The 24,658-nt window shown below is 62.5% G+C and overlaps 1 protein-coding gene across 1 annotated transcript; it reads right to left on the bottom strand.

Annotated features, from left to right (window-relative positions):
• Positions 1 to 9,733: 9,733 nt before the first annotated feature.
• Positions 9,734 to 17,916, bottom strand: UNC93A (unc-93 homolog A). Its single transcript, XM_056124917.1, has 8 exons — positions 17,830 to 17,916; positions 14,733 to 14,914; positions 13,950 to 14,179; positions 13,182 to 13,307; positions 12,457 to 12,665; positions 11,406 to 11,541; positions 11,142 to 11,273; positions 9,734 to 9,978 (listed from the first exon to the last, which is right to left on the bottom strand). The coding sequence occupies exons 1-8, from the start codon at positions 17,914 to 17,916 to the stop codon at positions 9,734 to 9,736; spliced, it is 1,347 nt and encodes a 448-aa protein (XP_055980892.1).
• Positions 17,917 to 24,658: the final 6,742 nt, after the last annotated feature.

The following is a 24,658-nucleotide window of genomic DNA, read 5'->3' as shown; positions in this document are numbered from 1 at the left end:
ACGGGGAGTGAGTCAAGTGCGGGGAGGCCTGAGACCTGAGCAGAGTGCAGGTCTTCTGGGAGCGCCTCCTCACCCTGCACCCATCCGACTCTGTCCAGTCGGAGCTGACCGCGTCCCTCCCAGTGTCCTGTCAGCTCCAGTACCTGCCAAGAGCTTCCCTCTGCCGCTGACCTCAGGGCATGGGGAGGGGGCATCCCGCTGTAATTTTCAGCTCTTATCGCCCCTAAAGGAGGCCACTTAGTTGCAGATTTCAGTTCGTGTCTGGAACTTTCCAAACGGAAGAGCTTCCAGTGGCACAGGTAAAAGAGACATGGAACAACTTAGTTTCCTTGTTCCATGGGGGAAACCGAAAGTGCAGAACTGTTCTGAATCCAGCAGGTGCGTCTCAGGGCACTGCTCTCCCGCACTTCCTCTTTCTGTAGTTTCCTGGGTGCAGCCTGAGTCTGTGCTGGACCCGGGGCGCCGGCAGGAGAGCCTGGGCTGAGGGCGGGGCGGGGGCGGGGTCTGTGCTGAGGGCGGGGCGGGGCCTTGATGAGGGGGTGGGGCTTTAAAGAGGGGCGGGGCCTTGGTGAGGAGCGGGCAGCCCTGCTGAGGGGTGGGGTCTGCTGAGGGGTGGGCATCCCTGCTGAGGGGTGGGGCCTGAAGAGGGGCGAGGCCTGAAGAGGGGCGGGGCCTGCAGAGGGGTGGGCATGCCTGCTGAGGGATGGGGCCTGCTGGGGGCGGGGCTTTGCTGAGGGATGGAGCTTTGCTGAGGGGCGGGGCCTCTGGGGGCGGGGCCTGCTGAGAGCATGCAGCCCTGCTACGGGAGTGAGCCGCCCTGCTGGGGGCGGGCCCTTCTGGGAGGGGGGGGCCTTGCTGAGGGGTGGGGCTTTGCTGAGGGGGGCTGAGGGGCGGGGCCTGCTGAGGACATGCAGCCCTGCTACAGGAGTGAGCAGTCCTGCTGAGGGGCGGGGCCTGTTGAGGGCGGGGCCTTGCTGAGGGGCGGGGCCTTTGGGGCGGGGCCTGCTGAGACCATGCAGCCCTGCTACAGGAGTGAGCCGCCCTTCTGGGGGCGGGGCCTTGCTGAGGGGTGGGGCTTTGCTGAGGGGCGGGGCCTGATGAGGGGCAGGGCCTTGCTGAGGGTGGGGTTTTGCTGAGGGGCGGGGCCTTTGGGGGCGGGGCCTGCTGAGAGCATGCAGCCCTGCTACGGGAGTGAGCCGCCCTGCTGGGGGCGGGCCCTTCTGGGAGTGGGGGGGCCTTGCTGAGGGGTGGGGCTTTGCTGAGGGGGGCTGAGGGGCGGGGCCTGCTGAGGACATGCAGCCCTGCTACAGGAGTGAGCAGTCCTGCTGAGGGGCGGGGCCTGTTGAGGGCGGGGCCTTGCTGAGGGGTGGGGCTTTTGCTGAGGGGCGGGGCCTTTGGGGGCGGGGCCTGCTGAGAGCATGCAGCCCTGCTACGGGAGTGAGCCACCCTGCTGAGGGGCGGGGCCTGCCGAGGGCGGGGCCTTGCTGGGGGTGGGGCTTCGCCGCGGGGCGGGGCCTGCGGGGCGGGGCCGGCTGAGGGCGAGCAGCCCTCGGGGCGCTCTCGGCGGCGAGCTCTGGCGCGCGCCCTCGGCTCTCTCGCCCGCCCTGAGACTCCGGCCGCACCCCGCGGCCTTCTGCCCCGCGTCTCCCCGGCCCAGCCCCGCGCCAGCCCGCAGGCCTCAGGGCCGGGCCTCCCCTCAGCCCCCACGCGGCGCCCGCCGGCCCAGAGTCGGCAGCTGAGGAGCAGCCGCGGCCCCGAGAGCCGCGTCCACTCCGGGTGTCCCCGCGGTCCGGTCCCGCGGACGGAGCCGCGGGGGTCGAAGGGCACCTGACGGCCGTGGGCGACGGCGCTGCCCCCGCGGCGGGGCTGCCCGAGCTGACCGGCCGCTCCCTCACGCCGGTCCGGTCCGGGAGACGCCCCTGCGGGCGCGACCCCCGCGGCCCCCTCAGAGACCGGGACCCCCGACGAGCCGCTGTTTCCTCTCCCCGCGCTCTCGCCCGCCTCCAGCCTCTCAGGGCGCCTCACACGCTCCCTGAGCGCCGCTGAGGAGAGTCGGACCCGGGGTCGCTCGCTCCCTTCCTTTTCTCCTCGCTCATTCCTTTCAGCCGCGCGCCGCCGAGCGTGGCCGCCGTGGTGGCGAGACGCCTCAGAGAGGGGGTCTGTCACCCCTGGCACCGCTTCAGAGAGTGGGTCTGTCACCCCTGTCACGCCTGACGAGAGAGCCCAGCGCTCGGGTTGCACGCGGGACCGTGTGATCAAGGAACAGCCTGATCCGAGAGGCAAAGGACACCGGGAGCCCCCAAGGCCCTGCAGAGCGAGTCTGCGGCCAGGGCTCCGCAACCCCCTGCTCCTCACCTCAGACTCTGGCGGCTCTCAGGGGAGTGCTGTGCCCCCCTTCACTCCTGAACCCCTGACGACCGACCGACAGCGGGATAGCTCTTCACTCCTCCCTGGTCCCCAAATGCCCCCCAGTGAGGTATCGCCCCTCCGTCCTCTCTCCTGTTGGTCCTGGACAACAGAGCCGTGGGCGCTGCTAAGAAAGGGGTGAGCAGGAGCAGAGTGGAGGGTGTGGAGGGGCGCACCCAGGGCCGGGCAGAGGGGGACGTTCATGGCCGGAGATGGGGACCCATAGATGCATGCATCTCCCCACCTGTATATGGCACCCTACGCTGCACATGGCACCCCACACTGCACATGTCACCTCCCATTGCACATGGCACCTTACACTGTAAACAGCACCTCCACTGAACACGGCACCCCCACTCAACATGGGACGCACACTGCACATGACACACCCACTGCACCCACTGCACACAGCACCCGACTGCGCAGGGGAGAGCTGGGCCGAGCTCCCCACAAACCCTGACTCTTCCTCCTTTTCTCCGTCCTGCTCAGCAAGAAACGCCAGAGTTTCAAACTCACAGGCTGGAAAGTCCCGAGGATGCTCTGGGGCGAGTGAGTCCCAAAGAGAAAGTGACTCTGCCACAGCCGCTCCCCGCTCCCTGGCCTCCTACCTTCCTGCCCCATCCCTGCAGAGAATGGGTGCTGACCCCAGGGTTGCAAACACACACACACACACACACACACACACACACACACACACACGCTCAAATAGCACAGAAACAGGCAAACAAAGAAATACACACCAACACACAGACACAGCAATACATGCAAACACATATACACCCAACTGCACAGGCAGACATGCATACAACACGCAAATACATATGTGTGCATGCACACACTCACACACACACACGTCCTGTAGCCTCTGTTCTGTTTCCTCCCACAGGAAAAACAGCCAGAAGCCTGAGTGCTCCGTCCAGGAAGCCTCTCCTCCCGTCTCTGCTCTCGCCCACGTAAGGAAGGGCGGGGCTCCAAGGCCAGTGTTCCGCGCACATGGTCCCACACGCAGACACTCCTGGGAGGGCAGCCCACCACTCTCTGGCACCTTCTCTGCTCTGTGCCACGAGACCGGCACAGGGAGGGACACTCCGACTTTCTCTGCCAAGTCCCAGAGCCCCTATGGCCGTGTGTCCTCATCCCGTCTGTAGCTGCCCATCTGTGCCTGCAGCACTGACCCCTCAGCCTGCACGGCCAGTGGTGCCCTGACCGGCACTCGGGGGAGTTCGGGGACCGGGGGGAGCAAAGCCCTTGCGGCCTGGGGAGATGTGCAGGGCGGGTTCCCACAGCAGGCCCCAGGCTCTGTCCTTGGGGGACACTCGAGGCAGGTCCCCACGGCAACCCCCATCCCTGGCCACTGTGGCTCAGTCCAGCCCACTCAGTTCCCCAAGAGTCCAGGGCAGTGAGGGTGCCCCGACTCTGCTCCAGTAACAGGGGCAGTTGTGGGCTTGTGTGGGCAGCAGGTGCTCCATTGAACCCCAGGCCACCGCCCCTGGCCCTACAGTGTCGGACCTCCTGGTCTCTACCTCCGCAGCTGGGGCCTGAATAGGTAGAGCTGCTGCTCCCACCTCAGCTGCTGTGCCACCAACTCTCATCACGTTGCTCCCCGTGTTCTCAGATTGACACTCCAGCTCTCCAGCACCCCAGACCAGTGGATATCTCGCGTGGAGAGACCTTTCTCCTCTGGAATGTCCAGGTCAGGCCACTCCCAGCTGCCCCCTATGTGCACCCCTGGGGTCTGGCTGCTCTGGGCAGAGCTCCTGGCCTCCAAGACTGGACCTTTGAGGCTTACTGCCTTGGGAAAGTTGGGGAGTTCAGGGGTCCAGTACTGCCTTGGCCAGCCTTGGGAAAGTTGGGGAGTTCAGGGGTCCAGTACTGCCTTGGCCAGCCTTGGGAAAGTTGGGGAGTTCAGGGGTCCAGTACTGCCTTGGCCAGCCAGGGTGGACAGCTAGCTAGGTGGTACGGTGTTGCTCCCACTGGACAGCAGGAAGGGATCTCCTCTCGGCCTTTCACGGAGTCGCTGTGGGCAGAGCTGGTGCTGAGTGGGTGTAGGTTCTGCTCCTCGCAGCCTCTGGGCCCTCCGGGGTGGGGGGATGCAGGCCGTGCACCCCTGTGATGGTCACAGCCTGCCACCAGGGCTCTTGAGGCTACTGCGAGGCGCTGATTACTCTGCAATCTCACATCTGAGCTGCCGCTCGGAAAGATTGTTCTAGAACAGGATTCTTCTGGCCTGAACCACCTCCTCGGTTTCCTCCCTGATCTGGGCCATCTAACCACGATCACACAATTGCTTTGCACAAAACAAACACCCAGGCCAGATTTACCCGGAAGCAGGGGGATGGTCTCCACACACGGCGGGGCTGGGACATCGGGACCAGCTCAGGGGGCTGGCAGGCTCCAGGAGAGACCAGCGGGGGTGGCGCTGAGCAGCTGCGCCTTGTCACCCCATCTCCAGTCCCCAGAGCAGGGCCTGAGGGACCTTGGGACGGGCCTGGGAAGAGGCATGAGGCCCACAGAGCCCTGAGCTGCTGGAGCCTGACTGGTCAGTAAGGTCAGTCCGGGGCTTTCCTGGTGCAACTGTGGGGACGGGGTCCCTCTCTACTCGCATACCCAATCTGTTCTCAGCACCAGCCAGAAGGCCACAGCCAGAGAGTGTGGGGGACATGTCCGAAGTCTCTGCTGCCCAGAGTCTGTCCTGAGACAGCATGGGCGGGGGAGCTCACTGGGCCCAGAGGGAGCCCCCAGGCACCACTGCCCGTGGGCTGAGCTTGAAGATGTTCTGTCCGTCCACAGGCCCGCGGCCACCTGCCTGGAGGACAAGTCTGGGCTCAATCTGAGGAGACTTCCCTGTGGCCCTGGGCCTGGCTGTTTGGCTCCAGAGCCACAGCAGGGGTCCAGGTCACTCACACGCCACTGCACGGCTCACACACCAGCAGCAGATGGTGGGTTCCTCAGTCAACTGCGTGTCAGGACGCCAGAGCCCAAACCCAGGACCCGCTCTCGGGCTCCCTCTGCTGGCCGAGCTCGAACCCAGGACCCCCTCCCGGGCTCCCTCTGCCGGCCGAGCCCCTATCCCAGGACCTGCTCTGTCCTGGCTTTCTCTGCTGTCAGTAACTTCTCAGGCAGCTTTGCCCAGCGCTTCCTCTTGCCTGCAGCTACTACTCCAGGTTTGTCCATGCTGGGGCTTGAATTGTTCTTTTCTTTTAATTAATTGTTTAATTTGGCATGGGGTTACACCGTGCAGTGCTCAGCGGGTACTCCTGGGTCTGCACTCACGGATCACACCTGCAGGGGTCGAGGGACCCTATGTGGCGTTCGGAATTGAACTGCGACCAGCTTCACGCAAGGCTGAGCTCTCTCCAACTGGAGGGGTCTGCGCTTTAAATGCTGGCGCTGAGAAAGCCACAGTGACCCTCCAACTCCAGCCTGGCCTGCTGAGGGCCAGTTCTCTGCAGGAATGCCCTCAGGCCCCTGTCCTGGCGTCTTTTTGCCCCTTCTGGCCTCGCCCCATCCCCTGTCCGTCCGCCTGGCCCTGGGCTTGTTAGCAGCTACCCCGCCTGCCCTGCAGCCTCAGGTCTGCTCTACTGCTCTGTGCGGGAAAGTCTCTGATCTGGCCAGTGTGGGCTGCCCCTGTGCCCACCTTCCCAGGCTCCGCTTCTGCTCTCTGTGTCTCTGCCGACTCCCAGTGGACTCGCAGTGGCAAACAGGAAGCAACAAGCCCCTCAGCTCCCACCACAGCAGAGCTCGCAAACCCTCAGCGGAGTGGCCCTGAGCTTAGAGCTTTGTGTCCTCAGCTCCCATCTGCTTCCCGTTGTCCCTTCATCCCTCTGACATATCTCCCCAGCTCACATCCCCATCATCTCTCCGCCATCTCCCCAGATTCACGGTTTCTCCCATTCACCCATCATCTATCATCTCTCCAACGTATCTCAGCCTCTCCCCACCGCGCCCATCTCTCCCAGGCATCCTCATCCCCAGCACCTCATCATCGTCCCTTTACCTGTCGCCATCATTCCCCATCTCTCGTCACCTCTGCAGCTTCCCCTCATGTTCCTGTCACCTCTTCTCCATCCATACCTCCCAGCCATGTCCACTTCATTCCTCTGCCATATCCTCACCGCCACGCCATGGCTCCATCATCTCCCTGTCTGCTCCCCACCGCCTTCCCGTCACGTCCCCATCACGTCCCCACCATCCCCACCTCATCTCCCTGCCCTCTCTCCGTCTCTCTGTGTCGTCTCCCCATCTCACAATCAACTGTCATCTCCCCAGTTCCCCATCATCTCCCTGTCCCCCCTCACTTCTCCATAATCTCCCCAGCCCCCAGTCTCCACAATTGCTCCATCACCTCCCTAATCATCTCCCCATCCTCTCCCCATCTGACCATCATCCTCCATCATCTCCATCACTTCCCCGTCATCTAATCTCCTGTCATCTCCCCATCATTCCCCTTCGACCCTCTGTCATCTCCCCATCACCCTTCCATCGTCTTCCAATATTCTCTCCATCTCCCCATCCTCTCCCCGTTGAGTTCTGCCATTGTCAGACTACCTGAGCTGGGAGCAGGGGACCAGGAGCAGAGCTCTGAGCCCCAAATGTGGGAGCACACACGGCGATGTCTCATGCCCCTGCTGCTCCTGGGCATCTATTTCTTCCAGTGTTTTACAGATTTCCTTTTAACGTCCTTAGCTAGAAGTTAGTACTCCCAAACACCCCGCTCTCTCAAGGCTCCACCATGCCCAGGCACCCCTTGGTGTCCTGGAGTGGGAGTGATGCCTTTGCCAACGGGCACAAAGGAAGGTGGGCTTCTCAGGATGGTCCTGACGTGCCCCAGCAAACTCCTGTTTCTTTTTATGGCTTTGTGACCACACCCAGTGAAGCTCAGGCTTTATTCCTGGCTCTGCACTCAGGGATCATTCCTGGCAGTGCTTTGGGGACCATATGGGATGCCAGGGATTTGAACCCGGGTCGACCAGGTGCAAGGCGAGTGAGTGCCTTCCCCACTGTCCTTTCTCTCGGACCCAGCTTCTTCCTCTCTTCTGCTCACTGACACTGAAGGCCCAGCGGGGCAATGGGGGTGCCCGGGGAGCCGGGGCTCTGCGGAGAACATGCCCCTTTTTCAGCACATCAGATCCTGTGGATGGAGGGCTGCTGTGGGGGCTGGGTTTCCCGCCTTCTCACGGTGGGCTTGTGCCAGCGCCCCACTGCTGGAGAGCCCCCTTCCGTCCTGCCTGCTTGTGATGCTTTACAGACCTGTCCACCCGGCTGAGAGACAAAGGGCCAAAGGGCTGGGCACAGGCCTGGGTGATTCCCAGCATTGCACGGACTCCACGTGTGACCTCTGAACGCCACTGGATGTGGGGGACTTGGCGCCTCACAATATATATGGATATGGAGAGAACATGTCTGACAGGCGCTGACTGTAACAGTAACATATTCCCAAATACTCTCTGCAGAAGTGGTCCAGCCCCATGACCCCAGGAAATCGTCTTTCCAGATGAGACCCTCGGGAGCGCCCATGAGGGATGAGAGGAGACGCTGTTTCCTAACAGGACAGTTGTGCATGTGGAGAGAAGGTGCGCCCATGGGGGGGTCCGTGCATGTGGAGTCAGGTGTGACCGTGGGGGTCCGTGCGCGTGGAGAGTCAGTCGGGTGTGCCCACGGGGGTCCGTGTGTGTGGAGTCAGGTGTGCACCTGTGGGGGTCTGTGCATGTGGAGTCCGGTGTGCCCCTGGGGGTCTGTGCGCTGCCCATGGGGGTCCGTGCATGTGGAGTCGGGTGTGCACCTGTGGGGATCTGTGCATGTGGAGTCCGGTGTGCCCGTGGGGGGGTCTGTGCGTGTGGAGTCAGGTGTGACCATGGGGATCCATGTGTGTAGAGAGTCGGGTGTGTCTGTGGGGGCCCATGCGCATGTGGAGTCAGGTGCACCCGTGTGGGTCTGTGTGAATACACTGGGGTACTCCCTGTGGGCGGGGATCATGTTCTGGCTAGTCTTGCTTCCAAGGCTCCAAGCTTTCCATGACTGTGGTCAGAGATGCCGTCCAAGTGACATTTGGTGCCTGTGGTCACACAAACGGAAACGACACTCTTGACCCTGGGAGTTTATTCTGTGACCTGGGGCCAGTTTCTGCCCTGACCACAGGCCTTGGGAAGAATTTTCCTCCCCGCCCTGGGCCCTAGAGATGAGTACGGGCTGGAGTGCATGTTGGTGTACATCTCGAGGTACGTGTTGTGACATGTCACATTGCACGCGTGCCCACCCCAATCTCTGCCGAGCACGGACACACCCACACAGCAGGCCAGGGCTGCAGAGACCCTGGGGAGCCACAGAGAGTGGGGAAGCTAAGGGAGCATCTGGATTCGGAAGCATTCCCCACCCAGGCTCACTCAGATGCAAATGGCCACCAGAAGTCCCCACCATCCTGCCACACTCCATGGATGGAGCCGGTCCCACCCAGCCTCTGCCCTTCTGAGTCCAGACAGCTGGTGGCTTCGTCTTTCCAACAGCGGTGGGACCCAGAGCACAAGGTCATCTCCCGAGGGGTCAGATGAGCACCAGCACAGCCATGTCTGTGACCAGGGTCTGTGTGTCCAGGCCTCTGTAACCTGCTGTTTGTGCAACCCGGCGTCTGTGTGACCTGGTGTGTCTGTGTGATCCATTGTCTGTGTGACCAGGTGTCTTGATGACCTGGTGTGTCTGTGTGACCCCACGTCTGACCTCGTGTGTCTGTGTGACCCAGGTTCTGTGTGACCAGGCATCTCGATGACCTGGTGTGTCTGTGTGACTTTGTGTGTCTGTGTGACCCAGCGTCTTGTGATCCTGCGTCTGTGTGACCTGGTGTGTCTGTCTCACTCGTGTCTTGTGACCTTGCTGGGGACAGCCAGGAGGATGCAGCAGTGCAGGAGGGGAGCAGGTCGTGAGGGGAGGGAGTGGGGGTGCACTCAGGTGCTGCGCAGGGGGCAGTGAGCGGTGGGGAAGTCACGGCTTTCAGCATGTGCCCATGTGGGCGTCCTATCCCCAGGCCGCTGTGTTCCCGGAGGCAATGACAGTGACACGACAGGACAGGCTGGCAAAAACACTGTATCCAGAAGCTCCGACTCTGCCTCTCCTGGGCCCCGACGCGCCTCTGTGGTGTTCGCGTGTCCTGCCCATCCTCAAACGAGGACGCAGCGACGGGAAGCGTCTCCAGAGAGCGCCCGTGGCCGTGGGCCCAGCCCCCCGCTGCATCTGGAGCGAGGCCCGCCTGGCAGGAGAGCCGGGCGCGGGGCAGGGACGAAAACCACAGCCCAGGATTCTCGTCCGGGGCCGCACTCCCCCGGCCCGCGGGCCTTCACATTCTCGTCTGGCTGGTGCTGTCGCCCGTGGCTGGCTGGCGCTGCCCCCGGGACTCCAGGTACTCCACGGCCCCGTAGGCCAGCATGGCAGCGCCCAGCACCCCCAGCAGGATGTAGAGCTTGACGGACACGCACAGGAAGGTGCTGTAGCCGAAGGCGATGACGAAGCCCAGCGCCTCCCACAGGCGGTAGTTGGCGAAGGCCGCCTCCTTGTTCTTCTCAAACAGCACCCCGAAAAGAGCTGGGGAGAGACCCCACAGGCCGCTTCAAGGACTGTCCCGCCCAGGTCAGGTCCGGTCACGCTGTGCCAGGACACGTGGGGCGTTCTCGTGCAGAGCCGGACCACGGGACTGTGAGGAGGACCCAGGCCAGGCCCCATTCAGTCACCCCTGAACCCCCCGAGCCCCCGAGCAGGCAGCACCCTGGGCACAGCGATGGCCACTGTGGAGGGCAAGGACAGGAGACACGGACCCGAGGCCTCGCCTGCAAGCGAGAGAGCAGAGCTGGATCTAAGGACCCCACCCTGCCCTGAGCCCCCAGCACTCAGCCCCCAGCACTCAGGCCCCACCCCCGCCCTGGTCTCGGACCTCAATCCTCAGCCCCTGCTGCCAGAATCTCCAGGCGGCCGTCTGGGGCTATGCCCACAGCTGCTGAGGTAAGGCCAGACCTGAAGGAGAGGCGACCCTTGCCACAGGCCTGGGCCCAGGGAGCAGCCAGGGCAAGGCCAGGGTGAGGCCAGGGCGTGTTCAGAGTGAGGCGGGCTCTGGTGTCCCCAGCACCTCCACCAGGTGTGACCCGTGGTGGTTGCCCAGGACTGGACACAGGGAGGGGCCAGGTCACTGCTCCAGGTGGGCCCCAATCCCACAGCCCAGGGCAGTTGCAGAGGCCTCCCGGGCGCGCCCTCCGCCCGTCTCCACTCAGGCCCAGCCCGGCCCACCTCCAGACTCGGGGCCCTCGGCCGACACGCCCCAATTTCCACGGACTCCCCTGGCCGGGCTGTCCACGGCCCGTGCGGGTGGGACTGTGCTCCCAGGCCCCACACTGACAGCGAGCCTGAGGGCACCTTTGGGGTCTGCGGAGCTCAGGAGCGTGGGACCAGCACAGGACGTGGCAAGCAGAGGGGTGCCCACAGCAAGACTGGACCCACCCGCACAGCAGCCCGTCACCAGCAGTTAGGGGCCGCACCGGCCCCCACAGCCCCACCTGCCCCGCAGCCCACAGAGCTGGCCCTGCCCTAGCACACTGCTTCCTGCCTCACTCCTGTGCACCCACGGCCTCACGCTGCACTGCCCCGCCCGAGTGAGGGGCTTGCTGGGCCCGTTCTCAGGCACTGCCCACTGCCCGGGTCCAGCAGAGGCACCCTCAGTGCCCAGCCCCCTGCGGGCCAGGCTGGGCTGCGCTCACCGCTGTTCTGTGTCTGCCACACGGCGTCGGCCAGGCCCCAGAGGCCAGGGAAGAGGAAGAAGAGCGGCAGCTGGCTGGGGTGCGGCTTCCAGAGCAGCAGGGCGACGATGCAGGAGAAGTTGGTCAGGGCGCCTGCCGGGGGAGGGGATGCTGCAGGGGCCGGTCAGGGCCCACGGGGAGAGGGGACGCTGCAGGGGGCCAGTCGGGCGCCCGTGGGGAGGAGGGCACGGCGGGCTCCGGGCTGGGGGTTCCAGGCCTGCCTACCCAGCGTGTAGAGCGGAATCCGGCCGGTGTGCTGGGCCAGCCTGCCGTAGATGGCCGAGCACAGCGAGTCCGTGGCCGCGAAGCACATCATCACGTAGCCCACGAACTGGATGCCCAGCGCGCAGGTGACGTAGGACTGTGGACAGACGCGGCAGGTTTGGGGGCAGCTGCCGGTTGCTGGAGCCCGGGGAAGCGGGCTGCTGCTCGCGGCTGCCGCCCACAAGTTCCTGTGCGGGGCAGCACCGAGGGGAGGCGCCAGTGGGGGGCCAAGCTGAAGCCTCCCCCACCACCCTGGCAGCCACTTGCCCGGCTGTCCTCCCTTCAGTGTTCTGGAGGTTTCACCTCTTCTGGGGGCCAAGGGGGTGGACAGGGTGGTGGAGCTGTGTGATGTGGCCACTGAAGCCACGGGGTGACATGGGACCCCTCACAATTCCAGCTGCGGACTCTGGGTGCCCGGGCACTGTGGGGACGATGACACTCTCAGCCAAGGGGAGGGAAGAGAGAGCAAAGGGGCTGCAAACCCAGCCAGGGGCCCAGGGGCCTGGGAGCCCACCTGCATGGCCACAGAGAATCAGGACAGACAGACTGGCTCAGGACAGACTGACCGGCTTAGGACAGACTGACCAGCTGGCTTGGGACACACAGGCTGGCCCAGCCTTAAGGCCCCATTGGCCCTAGTTGGCCGGCCGGCAGAAGCACATGGGCCATGTCCAACCCTGCGGGTCTGCTGGTCACTGCTCTCCTGTGGCCCCTCCAGACCCAGCAGCAGTGCTGAGACACCGGGACGACCCTGCCCACCGGGCTCTCCTGGGACAGCTGTCCATGGGTGCCTGGACTGAGGAGGACTGTGCAACCCGATCCCCTGCACCCAACAGCTTCCTGGAAGGTTCTCCAAGACATGCCCTGGGCAGGACTAAAGACAGGGTAGCCCAGGAGAGGGCGCACAGAGGTGGGGCGCCAAGCTGGTGCCCGGGCACTGCCCTTTGCTGGAAGGGCACCAGGTGAAGCCAGGCCAGGCCATTGGGGGACAGAGTAAGAGGAGGGGCCGTACCTTGGTGTAGTCTCCGGCCAGGAAGGCCTGCTGGAAGCCGCTGTACAGGGGCAGCAGCAGCAGAAGGCACAGACGCTTGTCCCGGAGCAGCCGGAAGGTGGCCAGCAGCGTGGTCCAGAGTGGGGCCACCTCCCGAGGGCCCCCACTGTCTGGCTCGCAGATGGGCCCCAGGAAGATGGCCACCAGCAGCACCGCCAGGACCCCGCTCCCTGAAAGCAGAGCAGGATGGGGCAGACCCCGCGGGACCCCTGGTCCAGGCGCTTAGACTGTCCCCCCCATACTGGCCCAGGGGAAGGGAAAGCAGCTGTGTCCACTGAGATGGAGGACCCCGGGGGAGGACGTGGGGAGGGACGGGTCAGGAACCCCGAGATGAGCATTTCCTGACACCCCTGCAAAGCTTGAGCCTCCCTCCCTGTCTCCCTCACTGTGGGGCTCCCCCTCCCTCCCCCTCCCTGCCCCTCCCTGCAGGGTTTCCCCCTCCCTGGTCCCTCCCTATGGGATTCTCCCCTCCCTGCCCCCTCCCTGTGGGCTTCCTCTCCTGGAACCAAGGGTTCCTGTGCCAGGCCCTTTCACTGTCCCTAGGACACCCTCAGCCTGTGACGGGAGGTGCCTTGGGGCCCTTCTATCTCCACAGCGGAGCTCAGGATCCCGGATCCACTCTGGAGGGTCCCCACTCTCCATGACGGCAACTGGCCGCTGAGCCTGCTTGGAGCCCGAGACCCTACCTGTGTAGATGCCCACCAGCGTATAGACCAGCTGCTGGGAGGGCCTCTGGGTGCTGTTGGAACTGGACCCCGATGCCAGGCAGTCGGCGGCACCGCACATTAGCAGCTGCTCCTCAGGGATGGCCTCTGGGGGTCACGGGAGAGCGGTGGGCAGGGGCCGGGGTGCTTGCATCTGTCCTGACCGCAGGGTCCGTACCCCGAGATCCTGCCCGGGAAAGCCCCACTGCAGCCACTCCCCTCAGCGCTGCGAGAGCCAGCATACATAGGGAGGGCTGCACCACTGGACACAGGCAGGGCCGCACTGCCCACACGCAGCCGCCACTGGCCCGGCAGCTGCGTCCCTGACTTCTGGAGGTCAGTTTCTGTACTCTGGTGCCTCTGCCATCATGTCTCCATGAGAAGAATCCCAGGGCAGGCTGAGAAGCAGCAGCCGGGGGATGCCCATAAGGCCCCGAGGGTGGAACCCCAAGCCCTGTCAGGGACTCAGCAGGGGCCCACAGGCCAGGCACCAGCAGCTACAAGCTGGACAAGGTCAGGAGGATGAGGGAGCTAAGACCCTGGAGGTCAAGGACTCACACAACAGGCCATGTCCTGGCCATGGTCACTCAGAGTAGTGGGCTAAAGTCTCAGAGGACGGGACACTCTGGTCCCCATGTCCCCAGGTCTCAGCCGCATAAGACAGGCCATTCAGGCTGGTGAGCACCTGTTCCGGACTGTCCAGGGGAGGACCTTCTGCAGAGCTGGCCACCCCCGCCCGCAGCCCTCTACCTTGGGTGGGGGTCTGGCCGAACACCAGGGATGAAATGAGGTTGCCCCAGAGGCCCGACGACTGGAAGATGAGGAAGAAGATGCCGAAGTAGCGGGTGATCACGTCCTGGGCCGGTCGGCCCTCCTTCTCGGCCTGCCTGCTCCCCAGGATGGTGAGGGCAGTGCTCTGGGCTGACCACAGCGGGGCTGCCCCCAAGCCCAGCACGATGGACGTGGGAATCAAGGTGTACCTGAGGGGGCAAACGGGATGAGCCACCTTCACCTCCACCTCCCTCTGGCAGGAAAGGCGGCATCTGGCCCATCGCGCCATCATGCTGAGGATGGTCACACATGGATGACCACACTACTATGGTCACACTATGGACACTGTGGATGGCCACATTGCAGATGGTCACACAGTGGATGGCCACAACATTAATGGCCACACTAGGCTGGCCACACTATGGATGGCCCAACACCTGGACCCTGACCCCATGGGTCCCTTTCTAACCTAAAGCAGGGCCAGAACCCTCGAACCCTACCTCTATGTGCCATGGGGTGCCTGAGTCACATCCTACAAGTGCCCTGATAGTCATTCCTGACACCTTGGTCCAATGGGTATGACTTTGGGGCAGGGAGGGAAGCGGCCAGCTCGTCATCCCCTCGGGGCAGGGCCACTGTGGGACTCGAGGCCGAGCCGAACTCGGTGAGGGCAGGGACCCTGGGGTGGGATGCCAGGCAGGTGTGGGGCGCGAGCAGGGTGTGGAGGAAGCCCTGTGCGGCCTGCTGCCGGGCACAGCCTACCAGCTGGCATAGAAGTTCCCCAGGGAGAAGGCCACGTAGCAGCACATGGAGACGACGATGGTCCACTTGCAGCCCAGCCGCTGGATGAGAAGCGGCGGCAGGAACATGGAGGACAGGAGCACCCCGCCATAGAGGGTGCTGAGCGCCGCTGTGCCCAGGCCTTCCTCGCTGTTCAGGCTGCTCTGTGGAGACAACCCGCCCACTGGGTCAGCCAAGCACCACAGGTCAGGGGGCGGCCTGGCCTGGCTGAAGTCCAAGGTCCCGCAGGAGAGGAAGGCAGACAGTGGGCCCTGTCCTCAGTATCTGTGCCTCTGTCCCCTTGAGAGCCCACAGACCTTTGAGGGGAAGTGGCAGGAGGTCACGGAAGGAGAAAATCAACGAGGCTCATCTTCCTTCCCAGGAATGCCTTAAGTCACCGGATCCCAGAGAAGGGTGCAGGAGCCTCCCATCTGGAGGGCTGACAGAGGTGGGGAGCACTAGGGAGTGCGTGGCACTAGGGGTGACATGTGGCCAGTTCCCAGGCAATGGGATGGTGCATGGCCCATTCTTGGCATTGGTGGTGAACACATGACCTGCCTCTGGCATTGATGGTGAACACTTGGCCTGTCCCTGACACGGGGATGGTACATGGCCTGCCCTAAGCAATGGGGTGACACGTGGCCTGTCCCTGGAATTGGGGGTGGCACATGGCCTATCCCCAGCAATAGAGTTGCACGTGGCCTGTCGCTGGCACTCGGTGGCATGTGGCCGGTGCTCAGCAGTGGAGCCCATTCCTGGAAGAGCAGCAAGGCCTGAAGCAGGCCAGGACCAGGGGTCAGCCGCAGGCACCAGGGCAGGGCCCCATGTTCTCCTCTGCCCAAGGTCTTGGTCTAACCCGGAACCCCGAAATGCGGCTCCCACTGAGCTGGGGTCAGAGGTCAGCACCACCCACCACCTGACCCTGCCTGTGTCCCAGCTCAGGAGCGCCAGGCGCAGTAGGATGCGGGAGCGCCTTCCTGTGCCCAGGGTTTGAGGGCACCCTGACATGATGTCATTCCCTGAGACCCACATCTGAAACAAGACCCACTAAGGAAAACATTCTGGAACATTACAGGCTGATGTGCGAGTCTATAGTGCTCAACGGCACCTCACCGTGGTCTGTGATTCGAGCCATGAAATGCCTCTCTTCCTGCCCAGCCCTGTGATTGGAGCCACGAGGTACCACTCCTCCCACCCAACCCTGTGATTGGACTACGAGATGCTGCTACTCCCGCCCAGCCCTGTGATTGGAGACACGGGATGTCATTCCACTCTCCCAGACCTGTGATAGGAGCACTTAGCCGCCCCTCCTACGCGGCTGCTGATTGGAGCAGCGCTGGCTCGTGCTTCGCATCCCAGTGGCCAGTGCCCGTCCCTGGCGGACACAACTTGGCAGAGCCGTGCCGTTGCGTCGGAGCGTCGAGGCCCTTTGTCACAGGGCAGCCCGGGAGCCCCAGGCATGGTGCGGAGGACCCGGATCCACCTGGCGGTGCAGGGAGCCTGGGAAGCCCCTCTGTGCCGGCCACGGGCTCCCGGCCACCCCTCGCGCTCCTCGCGTCCCTTGGCAGACGCAGGAACAGGCCCGAGCCCGCAGCGAGCCACAAGGCCTGTGTCCAGCAGCGCGGAGTAGCCAGCAGGAAGAGCGAGGAGACATTCACAGGTGTCAAGCTCAGGAGCTTGGACCTGTAGCACTGTCGTACTGTCCTCCCATTCATTGATTTGCTTGAGCGGGCCCAGTAACGTCTCCATTGTGAGACTTTGTTGTTACTGTGTTTGGGATATTGAATATGTCAGGGGGAGCTTGCCAGGCTTTACCATGAGGCCGAAATACTCTCAGTAGCTTGCCGGGCTCTCCGAGAGGGACGGAAGAATCGAACCCGGGTCGCCCGGGTCAGCCCCATGCAGGGCAAATGCCCTACCCACGGTGCTATCGCTCCAACCCCTTGAACCCGTAAAATTCAAAAGTAAGATGTGTCGAGAAAGCCGCCACGGATCGGAAAACGTCTTCTCCAATGCAGCCTTGAAGGCACGAGGCAGGAAGCGCTGCCACATCCCTGCGAATGGTGGCCCAGGGCTCCCCCCCTCCCAACCGCAAGTACCGTCTGCAGAGAGGTCAATGCAAGGGACCTGGGGCAGGAGCCACCAGGGGATGAAGGCGGCACAGCTGCTGCAGGAGCAGGAGGGGGCCCGCCCACAGTCCCCCCACCCCGTTGCTGGCTGTTTGCTGGAAGAAGACAGGAAGCCTGGCTCAGAGGCGCTGGAGTGCTGCCACGGTCCCTGCAGCACGCGAGGGCTGAGACTGCAACAGCCCCCTTGCCCTGGACAGGTGAGCAGAAAACAGGTGGTGTCTGCGCACGGAACACTGCTCAGAGGGAGAGATGGCGCCTTCCATTTGCACCCAAACAAAGACAACATGCTTCCTTGCCCCATGGCACAGAGACGCTCAGCAAACAAAAGCCAGACTAGCAGACCAGTGTATGATTCCAGCAGGGAAGGCAGAAAAGGGTGGGTAAATGGGAACAAAGTGGACAATTGTCTGGTGAAGGACAAGAGTGGGCGTTCAGGGGAGAACTTCATGTAACAGAGACACAGGTGTCCAATGACGAATCCCGGAAGCTACATAAAATCACAACGCAATGCTCAACTTGAAGTTTAAAAATGGTAAGTTCAGTTTTGCTTAAAGTAAGCTCAAAAAGTTTACACAGAAAGTGGATCAGTTACTTGCCCTGACTGCAAAGAGCACAGCACTGAAGAACTCGCGATGAACTGTTTTGTGTCTCCTCTTAAACAGCCAAGGGGAAGGAGTAGCTGATCCGGCCACAGAGAGGGGTCTCTGTCTCTTTTACACACACCCCGCTCCACACTCACACACGACTCTGCAATCTTGCTGAATGTGAGCATGAGTCACTCGGTACAGTATTGCCGGTAGAACAGTTAGTTTCTAGGGCTTGCAGTGACTGGGTGGGGGGTGGGGTGGGGGCAGGGGCCCATGGGACAACAGGAAATGCCACAGTGCTCGGGTTCTGTGACCACAAAGTTTCTGGAGGCTGGGGTGAGCTCCGCGGGGGCACGCACTCACCTGCAGGCTCTGAAGCCCCCCATAGGCAGTGAACAGGAGCAGGAACCCAAAGGAGACCACCAGGACGTTCTTCAGACTTTGATCCATGGTGCCAGCCAGAAGCGTGAACCACCCGTGACCGCGCCGCAGTGTTGTGCCCTAGGAGAAGCCCGTCGGGCAGAGGGAGAGTCTGAGCTGGGGCCACATTCTCTCTCGGGTGACTAAGAGCGAGTGAGTCATTAGGCGGCTTGCGAGCCGTGAGGAACTCCATTCTGCTGACGGCAGGGCCCAGTGCACTCCCAGGCCGGGCTCGGCAGGCAGCCTCTGTGCACTGCTGCCCCTCAGAGGAGAGCCTCACTCGGTCCCTGATGACTCACCTGTCCTCCTTTGGTGCCATCAGCAGTGTGTGCAGTGGGAAGTGAACCTCAGTCCGAGAGGCCAAAGTACGGCCGATCACTCCCTTTCAAGAACTGACAGGGTTGAAAGACCACAGGCAGGGCGAAAGTCTTTGGATCCTGAAGGCCACATGATTTTACAACACTGCCTTCGTCCTCAAGGCCCACGCCCCAGAGCATTTTACAGCATCCAAGCCCTTGCCCTCCCAACCTCTCGAGTGCCCCTCTGGCGCCTGGAGAACCAACCTTTGACCCCTCAGCACTGTTACCAGGAGTAACAGCTTCCGAGGAGCACTGTCCAAGAACCCCGTGTGGCCGCCTCAAGTCACCTGTGGCTCCTGACCGCCCCTCGTGCCCCCCACCCCGGCCTTGAATCTTAGCGATTTAAGATACAAATCCAAGCCCCCATCCTTCGTCTCTCAGACCGACCCAGCAGCGCTGCAATTTCCAGCAGCCTCCACCGCCTGTCCCGCGAGGACACGGATGCAGCCGTCAGCTCTGCTGCGTGCCCGCGAGTCGCTGTGCTCCTGGTGGAGCTGTGTGCCAGGAAGCGAGGTCGGCGGGCTGTGTCTGCTCAGATCTCTCAGGCTGATCCCAATAGCCAGCAGGGTCGGGCAGGTGACCAGGAAGACAGCCTTTAGGAAGTGACTTCCTTCTTGTTCCAGTGTGGATCTACTCCCTGCCATGGGCTGGACCAGGGAAAAGGGGCATCGGCGGGAGACATGACCAGCTGGCCCCTTGCTGGCAGCTTCCAGAAGCTAATCATTCTCCCAACCTCAGATTCCTCTGGGAGGAGGAGGAGTCTGAGAGGCCCGAGACAGCCCCCACTCCTGACGGATCTGGACAACGCCTTGGGCCTCCAGGGGATGTCAGGGAGACAATGCAGAGCGCAAGGCAGGGGCTCCTGGCCTCGCCCGCAGAGCACGAACTTACTTCTGACTTGCTTTCTGGCTCTCACTCCTGCTGCCCGGCTGGAGGGGCCCCCTAATGGCGTGTACTTTGATATTAGACCATCCTGAGAATTCCAGGAGGAGCTTCTAGGCTCTGCTAGCTGGCTCAGGAGCACCTCTCAGGAGCTAGGTTATCGGCCTTGGTTATCGGGGTGGTCTACAGAGCACGACACTGCTATGAAGAACTCCCAGGAGCCTGGAGCCTGCACCAGAACCTCAGGATTCAGCCCCTGTGCAGCTCCCCTGGGAGCTCAGCACTGTACGAAGAAGCCGACACACCGCCACACTCGGACCCTGCCCCTCTGACAGACCTTCTGTGCTCAGCATTAACACAGGGTCTCTGCTCTGGCACATTTCCTTCCTCGGCCCATAGTTATGTTGACCCATGTTCTGAGGGTCTGGAACCTGACTAGCCCTTGTGCTCTGACCCTGCACAAGCCAGAGCTGTGGGAAGACGGTGGATGACCAATCAGAGGTGGTCTGATTGGCCCACTGCTCCCCGGCCCAGCAGCCACCTGTCCCCCCCATCCCCGCTGCAGGCTGCCTGGGAGGGCAAGCACCCAGCAAGAGGTCTAGCCAGCCTCAGCCAGGAACAGGCTCAACGCGGGCCGCCACGCCCAGAGATGGTGTGTCCCAGGCAGGAGAGCCTCATTGCCTCATCCCGGCATCAGAACCGCCCAGCAGCCTGGCAAACTCCCGATGCCCCCATGGGAAGGAGCCTTCAGGAGACAGAGAAGGTCTGCCTGTAGCTCTGAGGGAAGCTTCCAGAGACCCCAGGACAGCTGGCCGCGCAGGTCTGCCCCGACCACCAGATGTCACTGTTCTGTCGCCGCTGGCCTCCCTGAATAAAGCAGAAGCGAAAGCCAGGCACCTTCCTGGGGGCTCAAGGCCCAGCTGCCCATCAGGTGGACCGGGGTCTAAGAAGGCTCCTCCCATGGGTGGGATTAGGACCTGATCTTCCCCGTGGGCAGGCTCCAGCCTCCCACTCCTCAGCACCTGTGTCCAGTGGCCTGCCTGCACCTAGCCGCTGGGGGCCCACGCCCCTTCTGCTTGTGGTTCTGACCCACGTGGGCTTAGCTGTTTGGGAGACCCAGAGCCCAGGTGCCTGCATGGGGGCCTGCCTTGCGCCTCCCTGATCTTCGTGCCGAGTCTCCTGGGCTGCCCTGGGCCCCATGGGTGGCCTTGCCCACTCTGCAGGCCGGCCCCTCGCCCGCTCTCACCTGGGCACTGAAGGTTCCGTCCTGCGCTCAGACCGTATCCAGGTGGGGTCCCTGGGTTGCACGGATGCAGGACGCTGAGGAAAGGGCACAGTGGACAACCCAGGGACACGGAGTGTCCACACCCAGGGGAGGGGCCACAATGGCAATTGTGCTGGAATCTTTGTAGGTGGTTTCCCCGCTCCCCTCAACCCCCCCGACCCCCCCTCCTGGGCGGACAGGCAGGCCAGGAGATGTGGCTTGGCGAGGTGCCCGGTCCTTGCAGGTGTCAGACCCCGAGGAAGCCAAGCTCCCTGTGGTGGGCTGTGGTGAGGCCCGGCCCTCTCCTGGCTGAGGCTCCCAGAGCTCCTCAGGGAGTTGGTGAGGGCGTGAGCAGCCCTGGGCGGCTGTTGGGAAATCGTGTGCAGCCCACTTGCTTCCGGCTGCCACTAGCTGGGCCTGTTTGTCCGCTGAGGGCCTGGCTGTACTCCCGGCCTCCTCCAGGCTCTCTGGGAAGTTGGCGGTCGAGAGGCGGAGAGCCCCCATGGCCGGCCTTCTGAGGATTCTCTCACTTGGGATGAGCCACTTTCCTCTGGCTTGGGGCCTTAGGGAGGTGCCAGGGGTCATTTCCTGCCAGTGCTCAGGGGCGACCTGCTGCCGGGAATGAATCCTGGGTCTCTCACACGCAAAACACACTCTCTGGCCCCACACACTTGTTTCAGCAAAAGAGCTGTGTGTGTGTGATGTGCGTGCACATGTGCATGTATGTATGTGTGGTGCATGTATATGTGTGTGATCTGCACATGCATGCACATGCAGCACGGGTATACACACATTTGTGTGGTATGTCTGTGGTGTGCATGCATGTGTGTGGTGTGCACGTTGGTGGAACATGTGTGTACAGGTGCCCATGCATCATGTGTGTGGTGTGCACATGTGTGGTGCCAAGTGTGCACAGGTATGCATGCTGTGTCTTGCGCAAGTGAACACGTGTGCCTGTGTGTGTGCATGTGTGATGTATGCAGTCTGTGTGCGCACACGTGCATATGTATGCATGGTGTGTGGTGTGCATATGGAACACGTGTGTGGTGTGTGGGGTGCATGCATATGCATATATGATGTGTCATGGAATGCTCGTGTGTGGTGTGCATGTACATGCATGTGTGTGGACATAAGAAGCAGAGCTGGGTGCAGATGGCCTTTGCCTCCACAGTCTCTGTGAAGCGTGATCAGATCCACGCACACATTTTGCTAGCAGTGCCTGGGAAAGCCTGAACTTGCTCGCTGCCACGCCGAGCCCACAGGGCTGGGGAACAGACAAGCGTGTCATCCAGACACGGCGCATTGCCATAGACACATCCAGAAGCTTAGCATTTGCCCAGGAACACGGGCCGAGGAGGGTCCTACTGGAATTTGGGATGCTCTGAGCAGACCTGAAAAGCATGCTTAGATCACGGCCTCTGCCGCAAATACACATGAGCCAGAGGAAAGGGCCCCATCATCCTGCGTGCTGGTAGCTGAAGCTAGGTCAGGGCACCCCGCACGTGGTTGGGGAGCCCCCACAGCGAGAGGCTCCATCGGCCGCTGACATCTCCCCAGGCCCTCCCCAGCACCCTTGTGGGTGCTCACCCTCCTGTCCCCGTGCAGCCACCAGGGGCCTTACCATGACACTCCCGCGTGCCCTCTGACCTGATGTGTCTCCCCTCGGCCTTCTGGGGGCTCTGGAGAGACTGTGGGGGCCCACAGCCCCTCATCTTCCTGTTCCCAGGTGCAGATCCGTAGAATGAGCCCCTCCCCAGGAGGCCCGTCAGGAGCGCCCAGCAGGGCGAGAGTGCTCGCGGTGTCCCCAGGCCAGAGGCCCCCTACCTACTCATCTTATTCCCTCCACTGCCCTCCCCTTTCCCCAGCAGTGACCCAGGGAGCAGGGGGTCAGTCGGGGTCAAAGCTTGGCTGGTGGTGCGCCAGAGCACTGGGCTGGATTGTGAGTCACAAGGGCAGGAGTTCTGTGCCCACAGCCTGGCAGCGACAGCAGTCTCTGAGGGCCCGGGGCCGGGCAGGGGCACAGCCTGGCAGAACATCACGGAGGCACAGCTTAAAGCCAGGCCACATGGATGAGGGACAGCCATTGGAGCTTGGGGACAGCGGCAGGACCATGTCCACCCTTGAAGGTAGGGTCTGCCCTGTGAAGCGTGATCAGATCCACTGCAGGTCTTGTCCTGCTGCCGGGGGAGGGGGCGCCTCATCCTGTCCCCCTAGTCTGCACCCCGGTCCTCACAGCCCTGCTGCTCCCCCCACCTCCACCCCGAGTCCTAGACCACACATCCAGGCTGCTGGCCCCAGTCTCTCCGCCTTTTGTTTGTTTTGGAGTTACACCGCCTGGCTGCGATGCTCAGGGAACTCCCAGTGGGATGCCGAGGACCAAACCCGGGTCGGTTGCATGCACGGGAAGCGCCCTCCCTGCTGGCTCCACCCGAACCCTGGCCCTTCATCCCGCGCCGGGCTCACCTGCTAACCAGCGTCCCTCGCCATGTTAGCCGCTCAGGGTCTGAGGTTCAGAAGAGCTGCACAGACCCCGTCCTGGCCAGTCAGAAAAGCGAGGGTGGAGCTTCCTGCACCCCCTCCCTTCCTGCCCCCTCCCCTCCTCTCCCCGAAGCCCTCCCTCTGGCCTGCAGCCGGATGGGGCGGGGGGGGGGGGGGCGGGGGGGACTGGGCAGTGGCCCTGCAGCACCACTGCCGACCCTAGGCGGGAGGGACTTTGTCGAGCAGAGCCGGGCAGGCCCGGCTGCTCCCTCTCCAGCGGGGTGTGGAAGTGGCCCAGGACACAGAGGCCGTGGGGCAGCACCGGGAAGGCCATTCTTGCTGAAACTTCTAGCACCCCTCTGTGCTGGGGACACTGCGGGTGTCGGGGACCGAATCAGCTGCCTGCCTGCGAAACCTCACTGCAGCCACCCGCCCTGGCCCCAAGGGAAGTCGCTTTCACGGCTATATTGGAGGTGGCTCGAACCCAGGGCCACATGAGCAAGGCAAAGGGTACCAGGGAGAGAGTGAGTCCTGGGCCGGGCTCCTTGGCCGCGCCCGTGATGCCTCACAGGGCACCCCCTGCTGTGACAGGAGGAACATTCTTGGCGCAGTGTGGTCAGCGGTGAGGGCCCCTCTGCATTCTGGCTGGGGCGCCATGCGGGCCCTCACAGCCTGACCTGCCCCCAACGTCCTGCTGACCACGGCCTGCTGTCCTGCTCACCGCTTGCCCAAGTCCTGTCTTCTCACTTTTGTTAGGAAACCAGTGACCTCACTTGGATCCAGGGCCCAGCTCCCGCAGAAGGACAGCACGGGGGTATTCCCCAGGGAGTGATGAGGACAGCCCGGGACCAGGCCCTCTCCCCCTAGGGCCCTGGGACATACACATGCACCCTCCAAGTGTAGCTGACGAAAACACACGAGGGCGTCTTCCGTCATGCTTGGGAAAAGCACACCCAAACAGACTAAGTTAAAACCGCGTGTCTGGCTGGAGAGAGGCTTATGCACAGAGCACAGGCCTCGGTTCAGCCCCTCGTCCCTCCAGGAATAGCCCCGAGCACTGCAGAGCGGGGCTGCAAATCAGAACTCCAGAAAGTGCCCCAGTTCGTGTCAGCCCGGCGGCTGTGGCAGCGCTGAGCACTTGTGCCTGAGGCTCCTGAAAGAGGCTCTGCATCCCGGCTGGGCCACCAGGCGCTTGATCTGCTGCACAGAAGGCCTGCGGTCAATCCCTGGTGCTGCAAAAAATTAATTAAAACATCTTTTCTTTTTGAATTGGTATGCAGGATTTTTTAACACTTAACTCTTTGCTTTCTCAGGATCTATGTTGTAAAGCAAGCAGAGAGCAAAGAGCTGGTGCTTTTCACAAAATCATTACCTTTGGCCTCAAAAATACTTGTCTCGCCCATAATGAAGCCCGACCACATGCACCAGGTGGGTCACTATCCTGTGGGTCATCGTTCTATGGGCTGCATTCCATGGATTGCTATCCCGTGGATCACTATCCCATGGGTTGCTGTCCTGTGGGTTGCTATCCCAAGGGTCATTGTCCCATGGGTCACTATCCCATGGGTCGCGCTTCTGTTGCTATTCTGTAGGCCACCTGCTCCCTCTTCACACAGCCTCATGGGTTCTGGCACAGAATGTGTCCACTTCAGTTTTGTGGCTTTCCTAAAACAGACGCATCTTCAGAATATCAGCAACAAACACAATATAAGGCAGAATGAATCAATTCAACAGGAGGTGAGGAAGCAGCTGTGGGACCCACATCAAGGCTGACCTGGAAACAATCTAG

Source organism: Sorex fumeus, unplaced genomic scaffold, assembly GCF_029834395.1.
Source record: "Sorex fumeus unplaced genomic scaffold, SorFum_2.1 ptg000052l, whole genome shotgun sequence".
In the NCBI taxonomy this organism is placed as follows: Eukaryota; Metazoa; Chordata; class Mammalia; order Eulipotyphla; family Soricidae; genus Sorex; species Sorex fumeus.
The sequence above is the reverse complement of the archived record's forward strand: the minus strand, read 5'-3'. Positions and strand labels throughout refer to the sequence as shown.